Consider the following 17,469-nt stretch of genomic DNA (forward strand, 5'->3'; position numbering starts at 1 on the left):
GATTTTCAAGTCTCAGAGAGACCAACCTGAGGTTATCAAGGTTGCTTTGTGCCTGAGATTTTCCTCCAAATATGCCCTTGTTAGCCACAAAATAAGTTTGTTTTCAGTGCCTGCACTGATGGTTCTCTCTTTTCTTGCCCCCAAGCCAAAGGCCCGTCCCTGATAGCTGAAGGCACCAAGGTGAGAAACAAACTGGACAGTTTTCACTACAAGCAAAACCTCCATCTGGATTTCTGGACTCCAAGATGCCTTGAGTTTTCCCAACTTCCCATGGTCCTCAGGTGTGGAAATCTACTGGACTGTCACTTAAACAAGGAATTTCCCTGAAGCCATGTCTGTAGCAGTGAATATAATAGAAATGGACACTGGATGAAGTTCAGCCACATAATTGCTCTTATCAGTGTTAACAGTGGTCTGGACTGTTTGCTACAAATCTGTGAGATTTTCCTTACAGGAGTACATCATCTTGCCACTATTTGACATAGTTTGGCTGGGCAAACGAATGTTTTCTGGGGGGAAATAAACATTACTGTGGACTTATTTTTATACTGATGGTGTCTTTTGTAGGTGATAGCTAACCAGACAGACACCCTCAATGGAGAGGACCCCGTGACAAGGGGAAAAATGTGTGAGGCACAATGGAAAGAAGCCCTCAAGAAGGGAATATGGCTTTAGTGTTTTTATAGCAATGTTCCTTTAATGGAATATAAAAAATAGCACAATTCAAAAAATAGTCTGTTTTGCCCAGCCTTTTGCAGGTAATTTGGGATAAGAAGCTATCAGGAGTTTAAAACAAAACAAACCCAACAAAACCAGAAAAACTTGTTTGAGGCCACTGCTCAGAAAACAAGTATAAAAATGCCGTATTTGTGTGATACAAAACCTATTTTCTATTCTTTTGAATGAGATTTTATTGTGGAAGAAAAGTTAATTTTGTTCTTTAAAAATTCCAAAAAATATCAAACAGACAAAGGCAAATAACCTCTAAAACTCTATGCCCAAAGAACCTATTTATTGACCTATACTGTACACCACAGGCCTTTGTTTTTTTTTAAAGAAAAACTGTAATGATGAAATTAGGCTGGATTTGTCTTCCTCTTCCAGCAGATGAAATTAGCCCTTTTAAAAATGAGTTTTTAAAGTATTTAAATATTTTTAACAACCATAAAAGTCAGTTTCTTTCTGCCTTGTTTGTGTAACAAAATTGTTGATGTGTGATGTCTTCTACCGCTCAGTAAGTTTGGGTTTTTTAGTCAAAATTCTGGAATAAATGCCAGTTTGACAGCAGAGTTCACTGTGAAGCACTGGTTTGTGCATCACAGTCATCCCAGGCCCACCCAGGCTTTATGAGCATGGGAGGCTTTACAGTTTTGTATAACCCAGCCAATTTTTATGAAGTATTTTGTCTTGCTTCAAAACACCTCAAAAATTAATTCCGCCAAAGGGCTCATTGTATTATGGTTTGACTCATCTGGATGTTTTTGTTAAGTTTTTAAACATCAGGTAAAGGCTCAAAACTGACTAAACTTTTATTATGGGGGCAAAGCAAAGGAAGATGAAATCCTAACGAAGAAGATTTTTATTTTCTGCCTTAAAGGGGCATCAGCTATTGCTGAGAAGAGACAATCTGAGCCTGTCCAGCTGTTCACGTAGCCCAGCCTTCTCCCCGTTGTGGTGGCAAGTACTAAGTACATCAGGGAATCCAAAGCCACTCTGAGTAGCAGTTGCTTAGTTGTTTACCTAACAATGCTTTCAGTTTCTCCTGAACTTCCTATGAAATCATTGTTATACAGCAAAACAACAAGAAGCCTCTATGCAGACACTTTAGCTTTGAATTGATACAAAAGATCACACTGAGAAAGCAATGTACTAGAGACTCTTATTATGCAAACTTTAAAAAAAAAAAAAAGTAGACAACTTTTCAGGAACAAAAGGATTCGTATTTAATAGGATGCCCTGTTGAAAGGATTGTTAGAACTGCAATTGGTTTAATGTAAAAGGAACCAAAGTGAAATGCTTCAAAAAGAAATCCAAGTGTATTAAATCCTGCACATTTGGAGAGAAATCCATGCTCTGATGAAAGTCCCTGGGGCAGAGCTTCCACTTCAGGATAGCATCAGTCACAAGTGCAATTTGACTCTTGGTAGAAACAAAGGTAAAGGAAACAGAAATTTGACAAGATTGGGCGCTGGCAAGTTTGTGATTGAACTGTCCTCTGGTTTTTAAGGTTCTGTTGATCTGAAAGCAAAATGGCAAATTTGTGCTCCTTCAGTAGCATGCAGATGTGTACAAAGTGAATTCCTGATGGCTGCTCCTCCAGAGCCAGTGGGTGCAGCCACTTGCACCACGTGGGCTTGAGCCACTGGAGCAAAGAGTCCGAGCATAAATTCTGCCTGCCCTAGACCTGCTCTAAATATTATGTTTTAGATCTTGGTTGTAAGCAGAACACTGTTCCTGAAGCTTTTATTGTCACATAGTTCTTACTGTAAATAATTAAGGAAGCTTAAAATTAATTTTCCTTGCAAAATTGAATTTGCAGTGGCTGGGTTGTTTCTAGACAGATTTTGGTATTAATTTAAGAGATACAGTTTTTATAGTCTTTCCAACTTCTCGTTATGACTCCTGCAGTTTTCTTAACCTAAAAAATTGCTGCAATGATGAACAAAGAATTATACAAGAAAAAAAACATACTTTTGTATCTTTATTTTGGAATTTCTTGTTCTATTATAAATATTGAAGTATCCCTATTTCAGAAGACATATTTTGTTAATTGATTGTACATATTTAAATATGTATTTTTGCACAGGTCTTTTTTTCTTATATCCAGTTTTGGTACAATTGAGATCATCTAGTATTTATTTATTAATTAATTAAAAAAAAAAAAAAAGCAAATACCTTTTTATAATTTGAAGTGGTTCACTGCCAAGCCAATAGTTAACATGCCTACTTTGCAATGTAAGGGATGCCTCCGTTTTGTGAAAGCTGTGTCCCTTTTCCCTGTCCTGGGAGTGGGTGGATCCACGCCGAGGATGCCGAGCCCGGAGCCCTCGTGGTTGGTGTGGCATTGATTGCTTCTCAGTTGCCTGACTCCCAGCAGATCCATAGCTAAGTGACACACTGCTTCTCTTTTTTTAGTGTTCGTGTGCGTGTGTGTGCGTGCGCATCCGTGTGGGTCTCATGTGGTTTCAAACTAACGGAAAAACTGAAAGTGCCTGATATAACTAGTTTTAAGCTTGGACTGTTTAGACAGCTTCTCCTTAAAAGACTTGAATGTTCAGTTGAAATTTTGGAGCTTGCTTTTTCCACCTATATATAATATATATGTGTGTGTGTATATATACACACACATGCATATATCTATATATCTGAAATTAATGAGATGGGTTGATAAAAGAAAGCAAATTATACTGGTAGCTTTTGTAAAATCTTTTAATTTGAATACCTTCTGTTGGAACAATCCCATTGATAACTCATATTTAGTATAATGCCAAGGGTTTGAAATATGGTTTTAACCAGCAGTTTATTTAACTGTCTCACTTTGGGAAGGGGTGGGAGCAATATTCATTAGTCAAATAATTTAGAAAATGTTCCAAATTGTTGGTATTCCAAAACAAAGAAAAAACCCCTAGTAAGTACCTCTTAAACCATGAAAAAATAAAGATGTGATTTCCAAATGACATTTCTAAGGCAGTTGTCTTCCTGTAAGAGTTCTCTTGCCAAGGAATCTCTCGTCTTTTACTCATTCTGTCCTGGAGGAGGGAATTGGGCTTAGAAAGATTCTTAAATGTTTCACTGTTCAGCAGAAAATAATAATTTTTACCTTTTGTGCGAGATATTTTATGTTTTAAAGATAATTTTGAAATGAGCACTACATAATGTCAATGTGAATGTAGGCCTTGGAAGCATCTTGCTCGGTGTTGAGCCTGGTTCTAAAAGCAATCTCCTGTGTAAAATGTGTGAATAGTTTGATAATTTGTATACATAATCAAGAGCATCTGATCAGCTGAACTCTGTGTTGGCTGCTGTATAGTACATGAACAAATGTCATGGGATAGAAAAATTACTTTGGATATTTAAAAGAAAAATAAATATATAGTCTATTTGTTTTGTAACAAGTTTCTGTAAATAAAATAATTTATACTATTTATAAGAAAAAGTTGTGCTTTGCTTCATGAAAAAGATTAGTTTGTTGAACAAACATGTTACTAAACAAGGCAATAAAATTAGGACTTTTCAATAAATGAGGTTGGTTGCATGGAATATATTATATGTTTCTGCTTCATTATAAAATCCTTCGCTATTAAAGGAAAACATTATCTGTATTGGTGCCTATGTGAACTAATTTCAGAGAATTGGATGTGGTCAAATTCTCTCACTGTCCCTCAGCATCGTGAGTCAGCCCGGTAGGTTTGGAGCTTCCCATCCTACAGGGGGCTGGTACCTGGCTTTGAGCAGTGCCTGTGTCACCTCTGCAGCATTTTCCTTCTGTGCAAAGGACCTTCTGTTACTTAAGGTTCACACTTCATATTATTTTCTAATCAGAATAATGAGCAGCAGCCTCTACAGCCCCAGAGGTAGTTATGTTGAGTCGTCGTGTTTCCTGGATTTTTTTTCCTCCTAAAAAAGTGTCTTCTGTGTTTTCACAGTTTGAAGTTCCAGTGTGTGGATTCAGCAGGTTAAGCACTCCTGCAGAGCTTTTCTCTGCACGTGACTCAGGACCTGTCGTGGGCGATTTCGGAACAGTTTGTAAAACCAGTAAAGCTCTTGTTACTGGGACAGGACTTCAGTGTGACATCTGTGGCAAAGCTTCCTTTATTCTGTCTCTATTTTGTTTTGGTTTTGGTTTTTTTTCCCCTCTTAAAACAAACTTTTCTTAATATTTAGAATAAATGCTGCAAGGTACCAGCAGGCAAGTTCTGCTTTATCTTTTTATAATAAGCACCTCTAGTAGTTCTATGTTTACTTTGTGCTACTAAGTATTTTAATTTTCCTTTTTTTGTCTTGCCTTCTTGCAAATCCTTTTCCTTCCCAGTATCAATTTTTACCACCTGTGCCATCCTGCACAAGCTGCTGGGGCTGCAGCTGGTTCTGCAGAGCTGTACCAGTGACCACAGCCCAGAGCGCGTGGGAGTGCAGAGCTCTGAGCTTGGCATCGTGTTCAGGCAGGTTCGTGACTGACTGCTCCAACACTGAAGGAATTACTCTGCATTTTACTGCATTTCATACAGGGTTCAGTGTCCTCTAAAACTGGCAAGGTTAAGGAAGGGAAAAAAGGTGCATTCACCCTGTGTAACCCTGAGCTTTCGGATCTCTGTAGAATTGGAGCGTTCTCCCTCTCCCCTTTTTTGCTGCATTTGGTGCAGTGCAGTGCAGGGAGCCCTGACCCTGGGGCAGAGCAGTACTGCTCCTTGGCTGCTCTCTCCTGGTGACTCCACTCACTGAAGCAGTTAGTGATGAAAAATGGTTCTGACCAGGTGCTGAAGTGGAACTCAGTAAGCACAGATGTCCCTGAACCGGGTGGAAAAGCTTCCCTCCATCAGTGACTGCCTCATAGGAAAATACTCCTGTTTATATTGGGGACAGTAACTTGGTGATGTAGGAAACTGCCAATGCGTGCAATGAAACCCCAGGGTCAGAGGTTCCCTGTGTGTAGGGTTTGTGTATCTGTACATCTTGTCAGTGCCCTTTGCATTTAGAATCAAAGCTGGGGAGCTGTGTCCTGGGAGCCCGAGGTTGTTTGGCTCTCCCTGGCGGAGCAGCGTTGGGCTCAAAGGCTGCAGCCGGTCCCTGGCTGTGCTCGCAGCTCGGGATCGGGGTGCGGGGTTGGCCGGCTGCCCTCAGGCTCTGCCAAGGCCGGAGCGCCGCTCCGTGGGCGCCTTGTTTACACCGACTACCAAAACAACCCAGAGCAGGGCTTGCCCTGGCTTTTTAAAATGCAAATTCTTGTTGGTGCATTATTATCACGTTCTGCTGCAACAAATAATCAAACGCATGTGGCTTGTAGGATCCACCGTGGGACTTTTTATTTTGACTGGATGCTTTTTTCAGTGCGTTGGCTCAGAGCTGTGTTAGCCGCTGGATTTGTTCCTAACAAGCAGCATGGGAGCTTTGTCATGGGAAAGTGGCATATGCTTGGGGTTTTTCTGACCCAACAAACTTCGAAAACCTTTAAGGAACTTGTTCATACTAATATGGATTGAAACTTTATTGCCAAGGAGGAAAAACAGCCTGAGAAATGCAGTTAAATAGCTTTGTCCAAGCATATGAGAAATAGCTGGTGTTGATATTTGTGCCCAAATTGATGCAAAAGAGCTTTTTTCAGCATCAGCAGGGACTGTGTTGCTGCTTGGGTTTGGTGATCTCTGACAATGCTTTGTTGTCCATTTTGCAGTTTAGGTCCCTTCACCTGAGTCCTTTCCTGTCCATGACAGGTGACTTTTCCTAAAGCCAGTGCCCTGTGCCTGGCCTGCAAGGCTGGACCTTGAGTTCTGGAGCCTGGTGTTCAGCGAGAGAAGCACCAGAGGTGTTGGCAGGTGAGCCAGAAACTGCGCAGAAATGACATTTCAACTGTTTTGTAGCACAGTTTTACTAACAAATCCTAAACCACCCCATCTCCTGCCCTTCCCACCTGCTCTCCCACCATTGAATTGCAAAGAGAAGTTCAAGCTGAGGCTTGAAATCTCCGTCTGGTTCTGGCTACCTTGTAGAGAGGGTCAAGTCAGCCTTGCAAAGCGAAATTGGAGAATGGCATTAGCTCAAGGAACTGCCCAAGCTTAAATTACAAGAGAGAATGTACAACTTTGGCATGTGGACTATAAATCCATGGAAAGGTGTCAAAAGCAAGGCATGAAGGCCTGTGTCTGGAGTGCTGCTCACAATCAGAGTTAAATAAAGGGAAGTTATGAGATCAGATAAACAGAATATAACACTAACATGATCACAGGACAGTAAAAATTAACTTGAAATTACTTCAGGAAGTAAAAATTCTAATGCTTCTGATTTGACATAGAGATGGAAGAAGGCATTTTAAAACAACAGAATAGACAAAATTATGCCCTCGAGGTCTGACCACCCTGGACCCCTCAGCATTCCCTCTTTGGAAAAGGTGTATATCAGATTACTTCTCTTTTTGTTCCAGGAGAACAGTGTGAACTGCCATGCTGGCTAAACTGTGTGTCTCCAGCTGTGGGCTTCAGGAGGTGCTGCCTTTCACCTTTCCCAGGATTTTATGCCACCACTATTTGGCATGGCTTACAGGCTGAACTGCTGCACAAAGCCTTGAAAGGTTCAGCTAAAATTGCTGTGACTCTTTCCTGCCAGGCCATGGCACAAAAACCTCTGTCCAGAAGATCTCCAGGCTCTCCCTGGATCCTCTTTTACACGATGTAGGCTGGCACCAGGAAATGTGCAGGCAAGTTGGGATCTTTAAAGGGGGGTCTTTGCTGTAGTAGGATTGTGTACTTCTGTTTGGAACATTATTTTTCACCCACCTGAGCAGAGAACACCAGATTCTGAAGTGCTTGGCTCCCACAGGATGATGGCCACAGTTAAGATAAAATGATTGATAGCTCTGCAAGTATCCTAGAGCACTAAAACTCTTTAGCATGCTTTTATTTTCCACAGAGTAGGGATTTCCATTTTTTTTTCTGCTGCTCTTACCTACACTAAGAGAGCAGCAAGATTTCTCTGGAACACATGAAGCCTCTTTTAGCCTGATTTTTCTTGAGTGGGTTTCTATTCCCTTTAATTTACAGTTAAAAGAAATATATGGCAATACATATGCTGAATGGAAACTTTGATGCAGTTAGTTAAGGTCACTTCATGTATAAATATGCTGGAAAGGTAAATTTATTTATGCACCAAATAGAAATTCCTCAAGTCAGTGAAGGCATGAAGACAGTATGGTTTTCTGACAGGCTTCACACCTGCACCTATGGAAGGTGGAGATATTTCCAAAAGTCAGACTGATTAAAGCCTTCCTAGCTAGCTCTACTTATCTGGCATGGAACAGATGGAGAAAAACAAGAGCTTATTGCAGGTCTGAAAAGTCTGAATATTGGGTTTTATCAATTAAAACTTAATAGGAAATGGTATCTGTGTGAACACAGGAAACACAGACTCCGAGCTGAACACATGGTAAACTAGAGTTCTTGTTTATAACTCTGAAGAAAGATCAGAATTTTTTTCTAATTAGTACTATCTGAAATGTAAATCTTTAAACTCTGGCTAAATAGCTGCTTCTTGGAGGGGGAAACAACCAAAACAGCTTCCAGTAAGTAGTAAAATACCCCAAAATCATGAGGTTGTATTTTGGGTTTCAGAAAAGTTCATCAGAGAATAGAAATGCCCCCACAGCACCAAGGGTTCCAACCTCAGGCAGGCAGCAGCAATTCCAGGACAGGAGACCTCTGTGACCTTGCAATGGGAGGGCAGGGCAGGGGAAATTCCAAGTCCTGTCTGTGACACAGTAGCTTCCAAATGCTAGGATTGCTCTTTGGGTACACCTACCTGCTGGGGTTCCTTCCAGCACTGAAGCTGCGATGCACACAGGCTGTAAATGTTCCAAATGCAGTGGCATCAAAAGCTCACAGAACTCACAAGACTTCTTTGGGAGGAGGGAGAAAACCCCTCAAGGCAGGCCAGCAGGGTAAGCAGCTGCTGCTGGAGGCAGGAACCATGTGTCATCAGCATGGCAGCAGCCTAGTGACACATTCATTCCTCAGCAGCTGGGAGGAAAGGAACTGTAACCCCTGCAGAACCTGATCAGCTCTGCCACACTGCAGCAGGCCCTTCCACAGCTCCCACCATCACTGACATCTGCAGATCTAACTCAGGCAGTAATTACAAATGTAATGCTTTGCTCACATGCTGGCTTCCTTTTCAACAGCTTGCAAAAGAATAGTTTAAAGAGAGAGGCTACTTCTGTTCCAGCTGTTCCTAAAGTTTTAGTCCTGCAGTTTCTGTGGCTGTATCACTGCTTCACCCCAATCACTTTCATCCTTATTCCTTCTCCCTTAAGCTGTAATCCCGTCATTGCAAGACTCCCTCCTGTCTGGACAGGGTGCACTCTTCACTACAATTTTTAGCCACTTTACTATTATGGAACTGATTGTTTTCACCCCTGATTCCAATATGAAAGTCTTAAAACAGCAAGCATGAAGTGGCCACGAGCTCTCTCTGTTCACAGGCTGTGAACCTGCTTTGCTGTTCAACATGAACACTGGATATACAGGCAAGGAAAGGAACAAAGTCTATTACAAGAGATCACCAACGGTATCATACATTTAATAAATGAACTGGGTTCCATACACCAGAACAGAACAGTGTGTACATAATGAAGTGGAAAGTAAAAACACTACCTTTCTTGCTAGTTATTTTTTTCCCTACAGTATACCAAGTTATGCAATATATTTATAGGTTACTTCCAAAATGTTTTAAACATCTAAATTTTGCATTCCCTTGCATTAAAAAAATTACATATTAATTACTCGGGAAAGTTTCTGAATTCTGTTTAGCAGCAAATCTCCTTTCTTGATGGTTTCTTGGTACTGCCAATTCTTGCTATCAGGCCTAGGAATCATGGGGGAAAAAAACAGGGGGTTAGAACTGAGAACATGATTTATATCAAAGCATTAAACATTTCTATAGTAAATGTCATCAGAATATATAGAATTCAACTGGTCTGTTAAAAACAACCTCCAGGAATTGTCACATACCTGTTTGTTTCTACAATCTCATTTACTTTGTCTATTTTGCAGTGCAATCTCCCAGCTGCAATAAATCTTGAAAGCTCCCTAAATAAAGAAAAAAAGTTAGTTAAATCCTGTTTCACCAGGGACTTGTAGACCTAAGAGCACTGAAACTGCTGTTATATCACACTGTATTTCTGAAGCAACAGCCTATGGATCTTCATCAGGTATCTTATGCATCCTCATCTTATTAAGGCTTGCACACTGCACCCAAAAATAATCATTTTAGTGACCTGAACACAAAACCTCTTAGTTCTTCTCCTCAGGCCAAAGTGTTGCACTTGAGTTAGTGAAACTTATCACTGAGCTTTGTATCAACTACTCTTCAAATCCAAAGGCAGCAGTAATGCAGAGTGTCTATTTGGAATTTATCCTGAGGTAAATATCTTTAAGCCAGTCAATTAATTTGAAAAGTATCTCAATAATATTTAATTTTTAAAAATTTTATTATTATTGTTTTGTTTAATCAAACAATTGGCAACACAGGTGGTCTATACAACTGATGGTAGAAGAAAATATTCCTGTGTTCAACAGTAAGGTAAGTTACAACTCATAATAAATTACAGGAAACATAAGCATTAGTATGATTTTAAAAAAATTACTTTTGAATTAAATGGTATTTGCTTTCTCTTGAAACACTAATTTCTGAATATTTCAAGCACTTTCATATTTCTGTAAGTTTTCTTTTCTAGAAAATCTGAAACCTCTCTGAAACAAGAATAACTCTTGTGAAGGCATTTGAAAATAATGTGCTTCATGTACACAGAGTAAAAGTCAGTTTCTTACTTCACTCACCACTTAGTTCTTACCATGATCTAAATCTGCTGGTTTTATTCTAGAAAATAATTTCAAATTGGAACTGCAGAGTATGCTTAATTTAAGTGAAAAACATCAGATCCTGTCCACATAACAGAAACCAAGGAAAATGAGAGAAGGAGACTGGCAGAGTACAAAAAATGTGCAGATCCCCAAAGCTGGAACAGCTCAGATTTTGCATAACTGTGAACGAAGCTGTCTAAAATCTAAAGCTCCATAGCATGTTGAGGTCAATAAATACAGCAATATAAAAAAAATTATTATTATTATAATTAATATAAAATACCAGCTTCTGACACTCTTCCATAGAAACGTACCTTGGCGTATTTAGAATACAAGCGAACAAAGATTTTTACTTGCAATGAGATCACCATAAATATTTAAAAGGTATAAAGGGAGATGTCTGTGAACTGGGAAAGGCCAAGAACTTACTGATCTATGAATTCTACACTGACTCCAAAGGCCTCTGCCATGTACCCTAGCGTCAGGGAGCGGTAGGACTCGAGGAGCTGGCTGTAGGCGTGGATCCGCATTTCCCGCACGTAGTATCGGTAGTGGGGTGCAAACAGCCAGTCTTTCTTCATCTCCTGCTCTACAATAGCTGAGAAGAGAAAGAAAGAAGCAAAATAAATAAAAAAAGTCAGTAACTTCTAAGAAATGTCATAGATCAGTTATGTAAATAAAAGACACGGCACCAGTTATTAAGTGTGACCATAACTATGTTGTATTCTTGCACTCCTCAGGATATGAAAGGGATTCTGCACTAAGAGAAGTAAACTCATGTAATCTGTATCAGTTCTGCAACCAGGAGTGTAAGAATATGCAAACAATATTGTGGCAGAGCTAATGGGAGCCTGTAAAAATGCACAGCATCCTTCCTTCAGGGGAGAGACCACCTCTCTGAAGGCAAGAGCTGGACCGGCTGCCTGCAGAGCTGGGTAACAAGCAGAACCTAGTATGTAACTCCTTCAAGAAACATTGTTACCCACACCTGTATAAGGACACAACATTAATTTTCTGCTACTAGCTCTTAAATTAGTTACAAGGATTTCCAGGCACTGAAGTGACTTTTTTTCCTTCTAAGCATCGGTTCTCAGCTTGGGATGAGGCTGGCAATAGGAAGATGCTGCCCTTTAACTCAGTCTCATCAGGCCTAGTTTTCCACAAAATCAAGGGCTCTTCCTTTATTTTTCTAAATATCTCATTTTCTTGTATTCTCTCACAGAAGAAAAACAAGCAGTCTGAGAACTGGCAAGAATGAGGGTTTTCTGAAGAGCTTTTCTTTGGTGTCACCCTTTTACACAGAAAGCTTTCAAATCTTTCCTGATCTGGCTCTTCAGGTAAGATTGCTGTTTCATAGCCATTTTCAAAGTGCTTTTTCACCTAATGAGATGTGACCTTTCACAAGGCTAATTGGATGAGAAATTTGTCTTTCTTTGTTTGAAAAATCAAAGCAGAAAATTTTAGGTTACTGTTAAAAAAATCTCCACAGGTAATTTTTTCTGTACATAGCTCTAGTTTTAGACTGCAGCTACTCCACAAAAGTTGTGTATGATCTGAAACAGTGCTGAGGGACAGAACCCAGCCTTACCTAGGGACTGGAAAAAGGCTGCATAACGACATTCATAGAGAGAGAACAGGTACTGCCGTACAGCTGGCAAACTGTGCAAGGCTTCCAGGATCTCTGCTCCTTTAATCACCTGAAACAAACACACATCTTTAACCACCATTCCCTTCGGCCTCCAGATGAACAGGTTAAGGCTCTGTCAGTTTGCAGCAGCACTCCACATGCTCCCCTTACCTTCTCCCTCAGGTCAGGCCTGTCCAGGGCAATCATGCTGACATAGACAGTGTATGTTACAAAGGTTTTGTAATCCATCAGTTCATAGGAGGTAAACGTGGAAACTGTATCAAGGAACAGCTCTGCTGCTTGTTTGAAGTCCCGAATGGCTACACAGTAAAGGCCCTGGTACACCTTGAGACGGTTTCTTCTGTCCCAGTCTCCTCCTTCTTCTATTAGACTTAAAACAGAACAAAGAATATTTACTTATGTAAATGTGTCATGTAATAAGTTATATGAAACAAATACAAATCAACTGATACCATGAGATTAGAGAGGTGATAACTTGGTTTATGTTAGAGCTTGCTGAAACAGCCCAGGCTTTGTACACCTGTTGGTGTTGGAAAGTGGCTTCCTTGGGACAGGAGAGGCCAGAGGCTTTTCCACAGTGCAAGTTTTAGCTGAAAGGAAAAGTTTACAGCCTCTTCAGCTGTGACAAGTGTCTCTGTGAATGTATAGGTAAATATTACTGTCAGCCTGGACTGTGGCAACAGATTTCCACTGCCTTTGCTGCTAAAATCAAAGCTGCAGCACAGAAAAAAAGATTCAGGTTGCCTCTTTTTAAGGATTGCACAAAACTGGTGTGGCTGTAAGAAGGGCAGGGATGAGACAAAACTGCTGAGAAGGCAACACAAAATATCTCTGCCCAAGGAACAAGGGAAGTGGGAACCTCCTCTGCCTTGGTGTCTCATGGCAGCAGCAGAGAGAATGGAACCACAGCTTTCTACAGGAACTGCTGAGGTTCAAAACATTGGGAGCACAGAAACACTGAAGCTACCAGTGGCACCAAAACACACCATAGCACTCTTGCTTTGAGAGGAAAAGCTCCCTCTTTACACAGCCAGCTGGGTGCCACTGGGAGCAGCCACACCCCAAGAGGGAGTGGGAGCTGGACTGCAAATACAAATTGAGCCAGCTGCTAGAAAACACATACCACAAAATCTTAAACCTTTCTCTTGCCCCCATAAAAAAATCCAGGAGCAGGAAGTCCTCTAAAACAAAGTAACACCCACCCATCACTCTGATTGTCTCTCACAACCAGTCCCAGTCATTTCTGCACAAAAAAGTATTTATCTTCCATTCCTTCTTTTACAGCTTGTTTCCAAAATGCTTTAGTGCACTCAGACAACCCCAGCAGTACCTTTTTGCCTTTTCAATGTTCCTAGTGATGAGGTCATTGTCCATGTAAAACAAGCCAATCCTGAGCAGATAGAACACGATATCCAGGCGATGTCCCAAGGCCACAGTTTTGTCGTAAGTCTTGCGGAATGCAGTCAGAGCTCCCTCCTGGCAAAACACAATTTGCTACTGTAAGAATGTTAAAAGCACCCAGAACATTCACAAAATACCTGTTGTAAGAACATGTGCTGTCTCCCACTGGTAGTTGTAATTTCGACATTATGCATTCTGAATAATCTTAATGTATCCAAGTTTAAATCAAGTTAGAAAGTTATGTATCAAGTTAGAAATCAAGTTATGTATCTTTTAAAGCAAAAGACTATGAAAATCTACTCTGTAACTTGAAATTCAGCTGCACAATCTAAATAGCTTGGAAAAGTCTAAAGGTGTAAGGAAAGTAAATAATGGTGTCTGCAAACTTTTCTCATTGTCAAGAAAAAAGTTTTCTTTCAAGGACTGTTTTGTTTCTAGATGATTTATATTTCAGTAAGACTCTCCCCTACCTGCCAGTCACGTGTGACCTGTGCCATAGAGAAAATGCTCTGCAAGTCCCCCAGTGCTCACTGGGACCTGCCCAGCTAGCAGGGTTCCCATGCACTGTTGTCTAGGAGTCTATAAAGCCTCTGCTGTCACCAACCTTGTCCCCAATCCTGCACAGGTACTCAGCCTTGGCCATCATTGCATCCCGGATTTCGCTCTCCCCCAGGATCTTTTCTGCATCCTCTAATTCGTTGTCAAGACGTTTCAGCTCCTCCTCATTGGCTTTCTTCATTTTGTTCAGCAGATCCGTGTCCATCTGCCACTCCAGAGACTTGCACAGGGCTTCGTAGTATGGAGCCATGTCTGAAAGAGAGGCAGGAAGGGTTCTGCTGTTCACTGCTGCAACGAGAGTGTGTTTGTTCCTAAAAGGACAACGGGACTGTCAACACCAGAGATGCCCCTTCTGTGACCAGGTACCTGCTGAACCCAGACACAGCACAGCCCCTGCTTCTGCAGGCCTTCCTTTCACTGACCTCATCTGCACTTTCTGTACCTTGCACTGGGGTGGCCTCACTTCTAGTTCTGGGGGCAGTTTTGGGCACCACAATACCAGAAAGACATTAAACTGTTAAAAGGCATCCAAAGGAGGGACATGAAGATGATGAAGGGTCTGGGAGGGGTGTATAAGGAGAAGCTGAGGGAATTTGGTGTGTTCAGCCTAGAGGAGACTGAGGAGAGATCTCAAAGTTGTCTAAAACTTCCTCATGAGACCAAGTGGAGGGTCAGGAGCTGATCTCAGCTTTCTGGAAAGCCCTGACAGGAGCTGAGTAAACAGCATGGAGCTGTGTCAAGGGAGGTTTCAGCTGGATATCAGGAGAAGGTTCTTGCCCCAGAGGGTGGTCGGGCACTGAACAGGCTCCCCAGGGCAGAGCTCATGGAGCCCTTGGACAATGCTCTCACGCAGAGCGGAGCATCCTGTGCGGGACCAGAAGCTGGACTTTGATGATCCCTGTGGGTCCCTTCCAGCTCAGGACGTTCTGTGACTCTCTCTATCCCGCTGTGATCACAGCAGCCCGCGGAGCTCAGCTCCAGCTCTGGCAGTCCCAGAAGATGGAAGAGCGCTCGGAGCTGGGGACGGGGCCCTCGGGCTGCCCCGGGGGAGTCACAGCGATGCCGAACGGAGGGGGAACGTGTACACAGCCGGACCGACGAGCACGGGCGGTCACACGGACACACGGTGGGAGCCGGGCCGGCGGGCAGACAGACAGACTCACACACACACACACACACACACACACACGCAGCCTCCCCCGGGCCCCACTCACTGTGCAGCCGCACCGCCGCCATCAGCTCGTCGCGCGCGGCGGGGTCGGGCGCGCGGGGCCGCAGGCTGAGCAGGAAGCGGAGCTGGGCGATGCGGAGGTCGGGGTTCTTGGGCAGCCCCTCCTCCTCCAGGTTCTCCAGCGGCATGGCGGCGGCGGGACGGGGGCCGCGGGGCCGGGGCTCGGCAGGACGGGCAGCGGGAGGCGGCGCGGCCCAGTGACTCAGCCGCGACCGGCGGAAGCGGCCCCGGGCTTCCGCCGCGAGGCGCCCCCTGGCGGCGCGGAGGACCCCGGCGGCGGGAGGAGAGCGGCGGCCCCTGGCGGAGGGCGGCGGGACGGGCGTGGTATGGACACGGCGACATGGGGACACAAACCAACACAGAGAGCGACATGGGGACACAAACACAGAAACAGCTGCTAAATCGCAGTCACAGCCGCAGGTTCCAAAGCCAGGCTGGAAGGGGCTCCTGGTCTAATGGAAGGTGTTCCTTCACATGGCAAGGGTTAGAACTGGGTGATCTTCAAAATGCCCTTCTAACCAAAACCATTCTGTGATCCTGGAGCACATGGTGCAGGGCTGTGTTCAGGTAATTCTGGAATGTTTCCAGTGAGGGAGACTCCGCAGCCCCTCTGGACAATCTGTTCCTGTGTGCGGTCACTGCACAGGAAACTTTTTCCTCATTTTCAGGTGGAACCTCCCGTGCATCACTTGGTGCCCGTTGTCACTTGTCCTCTTGCTTGGCAGCACTGAGCAGAGCCTGGCTCATCTTCCTGGCATCCTCCCTGCAGACACTGGCAGACGTTGATGAGGAGCCCTCTCAGTTGTCTCTCCTCAAGGCTGAACAGGCCTAGGAAGGGCCTGAGGGTGTTTGAGCACAGGGGAAGGACACAGACCTCAAAGGGGAATTTTCACAGGAAAAAGTGAGTTTGTAGCCTTTGTAGTTTCAGAAAGGAGCTCAAATGTGTTACACCAGAGCTTGTGGCTCAGAACAAGTAGAAGGTAAATAATGGGGGCCCTAAACAGCCCTAGTTTCAGCTGTAGTTCATCCAGGATGGTGTGGAAGTCATGTCTGACTCTGGCCTGTGTTCATCTACTTCTCATTTTGCTTTTCTTGACGTCTCTCCATCTGTTTATTAAATATCTTTGAATTTGTCTTTCCTGACCTCACACAGCAAACACTGCCGGTGCTGGAGCATGTTCCCTCCATCCAATGGAGATGGTGGCAAAAGAGCTGGGTGATCCCTATGTGTCCCCACTGCTCTGGCCCTGCTCTCCCTCCTCACCAGGGCTGCCCACAAATTGTCTGTGACACATGTTGCAGGTGCACATTGCCTGTGCCTCCATGGCCCTGTGTGTGGAGCCCTTGAGGTTCATCCCCAGTTCATACCTGAAGTCAAACCCTGTTTTTATCCTTACAGCTCTATCTATATCACCCACTGTATTCCCTTGGAAGCTGGCAATGAGACAAAAACAGAGTTGGTGCTTTTGGAGTGGAACACAGCTGGGTGGTTGGGCAGGCACAGGGTGCCTGGCTCCTGCAAAGGGCATTTTTGGGTGTCCAGGGCTATCCTGTGGGATGCAGGATCCCACCCAACCTCCTGGACCATGCTTGCTGTCCAGCTGAACTCCTCCAGACACATTTTGGTGTTATTTGCTGGAACTGGGATTTAAGTACAATGCTTTAGGCCGGTGCCTCTATTTTGGAGTTGTGCTTTGCATCTGGGTGACGGGAGAAATAGTTCCCTTGGCTGTTTTGGTACTGTGTGTTCCCAAGCTTGGCTTCTGTATATTGGGCATGAATTATTGAGGAGATGGCTGGAAGAAACAGTTGCCTGCTGTGTTTTTGATAAGTGCTAGTATTTTTTACATTGATTCTGACTTCCCCCCCCCCCCCTTTCATTTATTGGCTTGTAGTTATAGCATTTTAGAATAAACAAAGGAAAAACTGTGTTTTAAGTTGGGCAGTCCCTTTGTTTCTTTAGGAGCGGTCAGTTTTTTCTTTGTCTTGTGTTTCTCTTTTGGAGCCACAATCACTTTTTTATCGATTGCGCAAGGAGCGGTGGCTGTGATGCTTTGCAGGGA

At 43.2% G+C, this 17,469-nt stretch overlaps 2 protein-coding genes across 4 annotated transcripts in view; one reads left to right on the forward strand and one right to left on the reverse strand.

The window, feature by feature from the left end:
* Positions 1-4,322, forward strand: part of ATXN7 (ataxin 7) — an 86,302-nt gene extending 81,980 nt beyond the window's left edge. For all 3 annotated transcript variants that reach the window (XM_063164932.1, XM_063164930.1, XM_063164931.1), the window contains one exon: positions 146-4,322. In XM_063164932.1, the coding sequence (XP_063021002.1) occupies positions 146-163 (18 nt within the window). In that variant the 3' untranslated portion in view covers positions 164-4,322. The remainder of the gene's footprint in view (positions 1-145) is intronic.
* A 4,942-nt stretch (positions 4,323-9,264) lies between these two features.
* On the reverse strand, positions 9,265-15,569 carry PSMD6 (proteasome 26S subunit, non-ATPase 6). Its single transcript, XM_063164933.1, has 8 exons — positions 15,390-15,569; positions 14,222-14,427; positions 13,547-13,692; positions 12,367-12,586; positions 12,157-12,265; positions 10,998-11,166; positions 9,717-9,794; positions 9,265-9,570 (listed from the first exon to the last, which is right to left on the reverse strand). Exons 1-8 carry the CDS (start codon positions 15,532-15,534, stop codon positions 9,474-9,476), a joined length of 1,170 nt encoding a protein of 389 aa, XP_063021003.1. The 5' UTR covers positions 15,535-15,569; the 3' UTR covers positions 9,265-9,473.
* Between the last annotated feature and the right edge of the window lie 1,900 nt (positions 15,570-17,469).

The sequence above is a fragment of the Melospiza melodia genome, chromosome 10 (genome assembly GCF_035770615.1).
Source record: "Melospiza melodia melodia isolate bMelMel2 chromosome 10, bMelMel2.pri, whole genome shotgun sequence".
In the NCBI taxonomy this organism is placed as follows: domain Eukaryota; kingdom Metazoa; phylum Chordata; class Aves; order Passeriformes; family Passerellidae; genus Melospiza; species Melospiza melodia.

Coding starts and splice junctions, on each gene's coding strand:
- PSMD6 (XM_063164933.1), bottom strand. CDS start 15,534: ATGCCGCTGGAGAACCTGGAGGAGGAGGGGCTGCCCAAGAACCCCGAC. Junction 14,428..15,389: donor GGCGGCGGTGCGGCTGCACA/GTGAGTGGGGCC, acceptor CCTCTCTTTCAG/ACATGGCTCCATACTACGAA. Junction 11,167..12,156: donor AGCCTTTTTCCAGTCCCTAG/GTAAGGCTGGGT, acceptor TTCTCTTCTCAG/CTATTGTAGAGCAGGAGATG.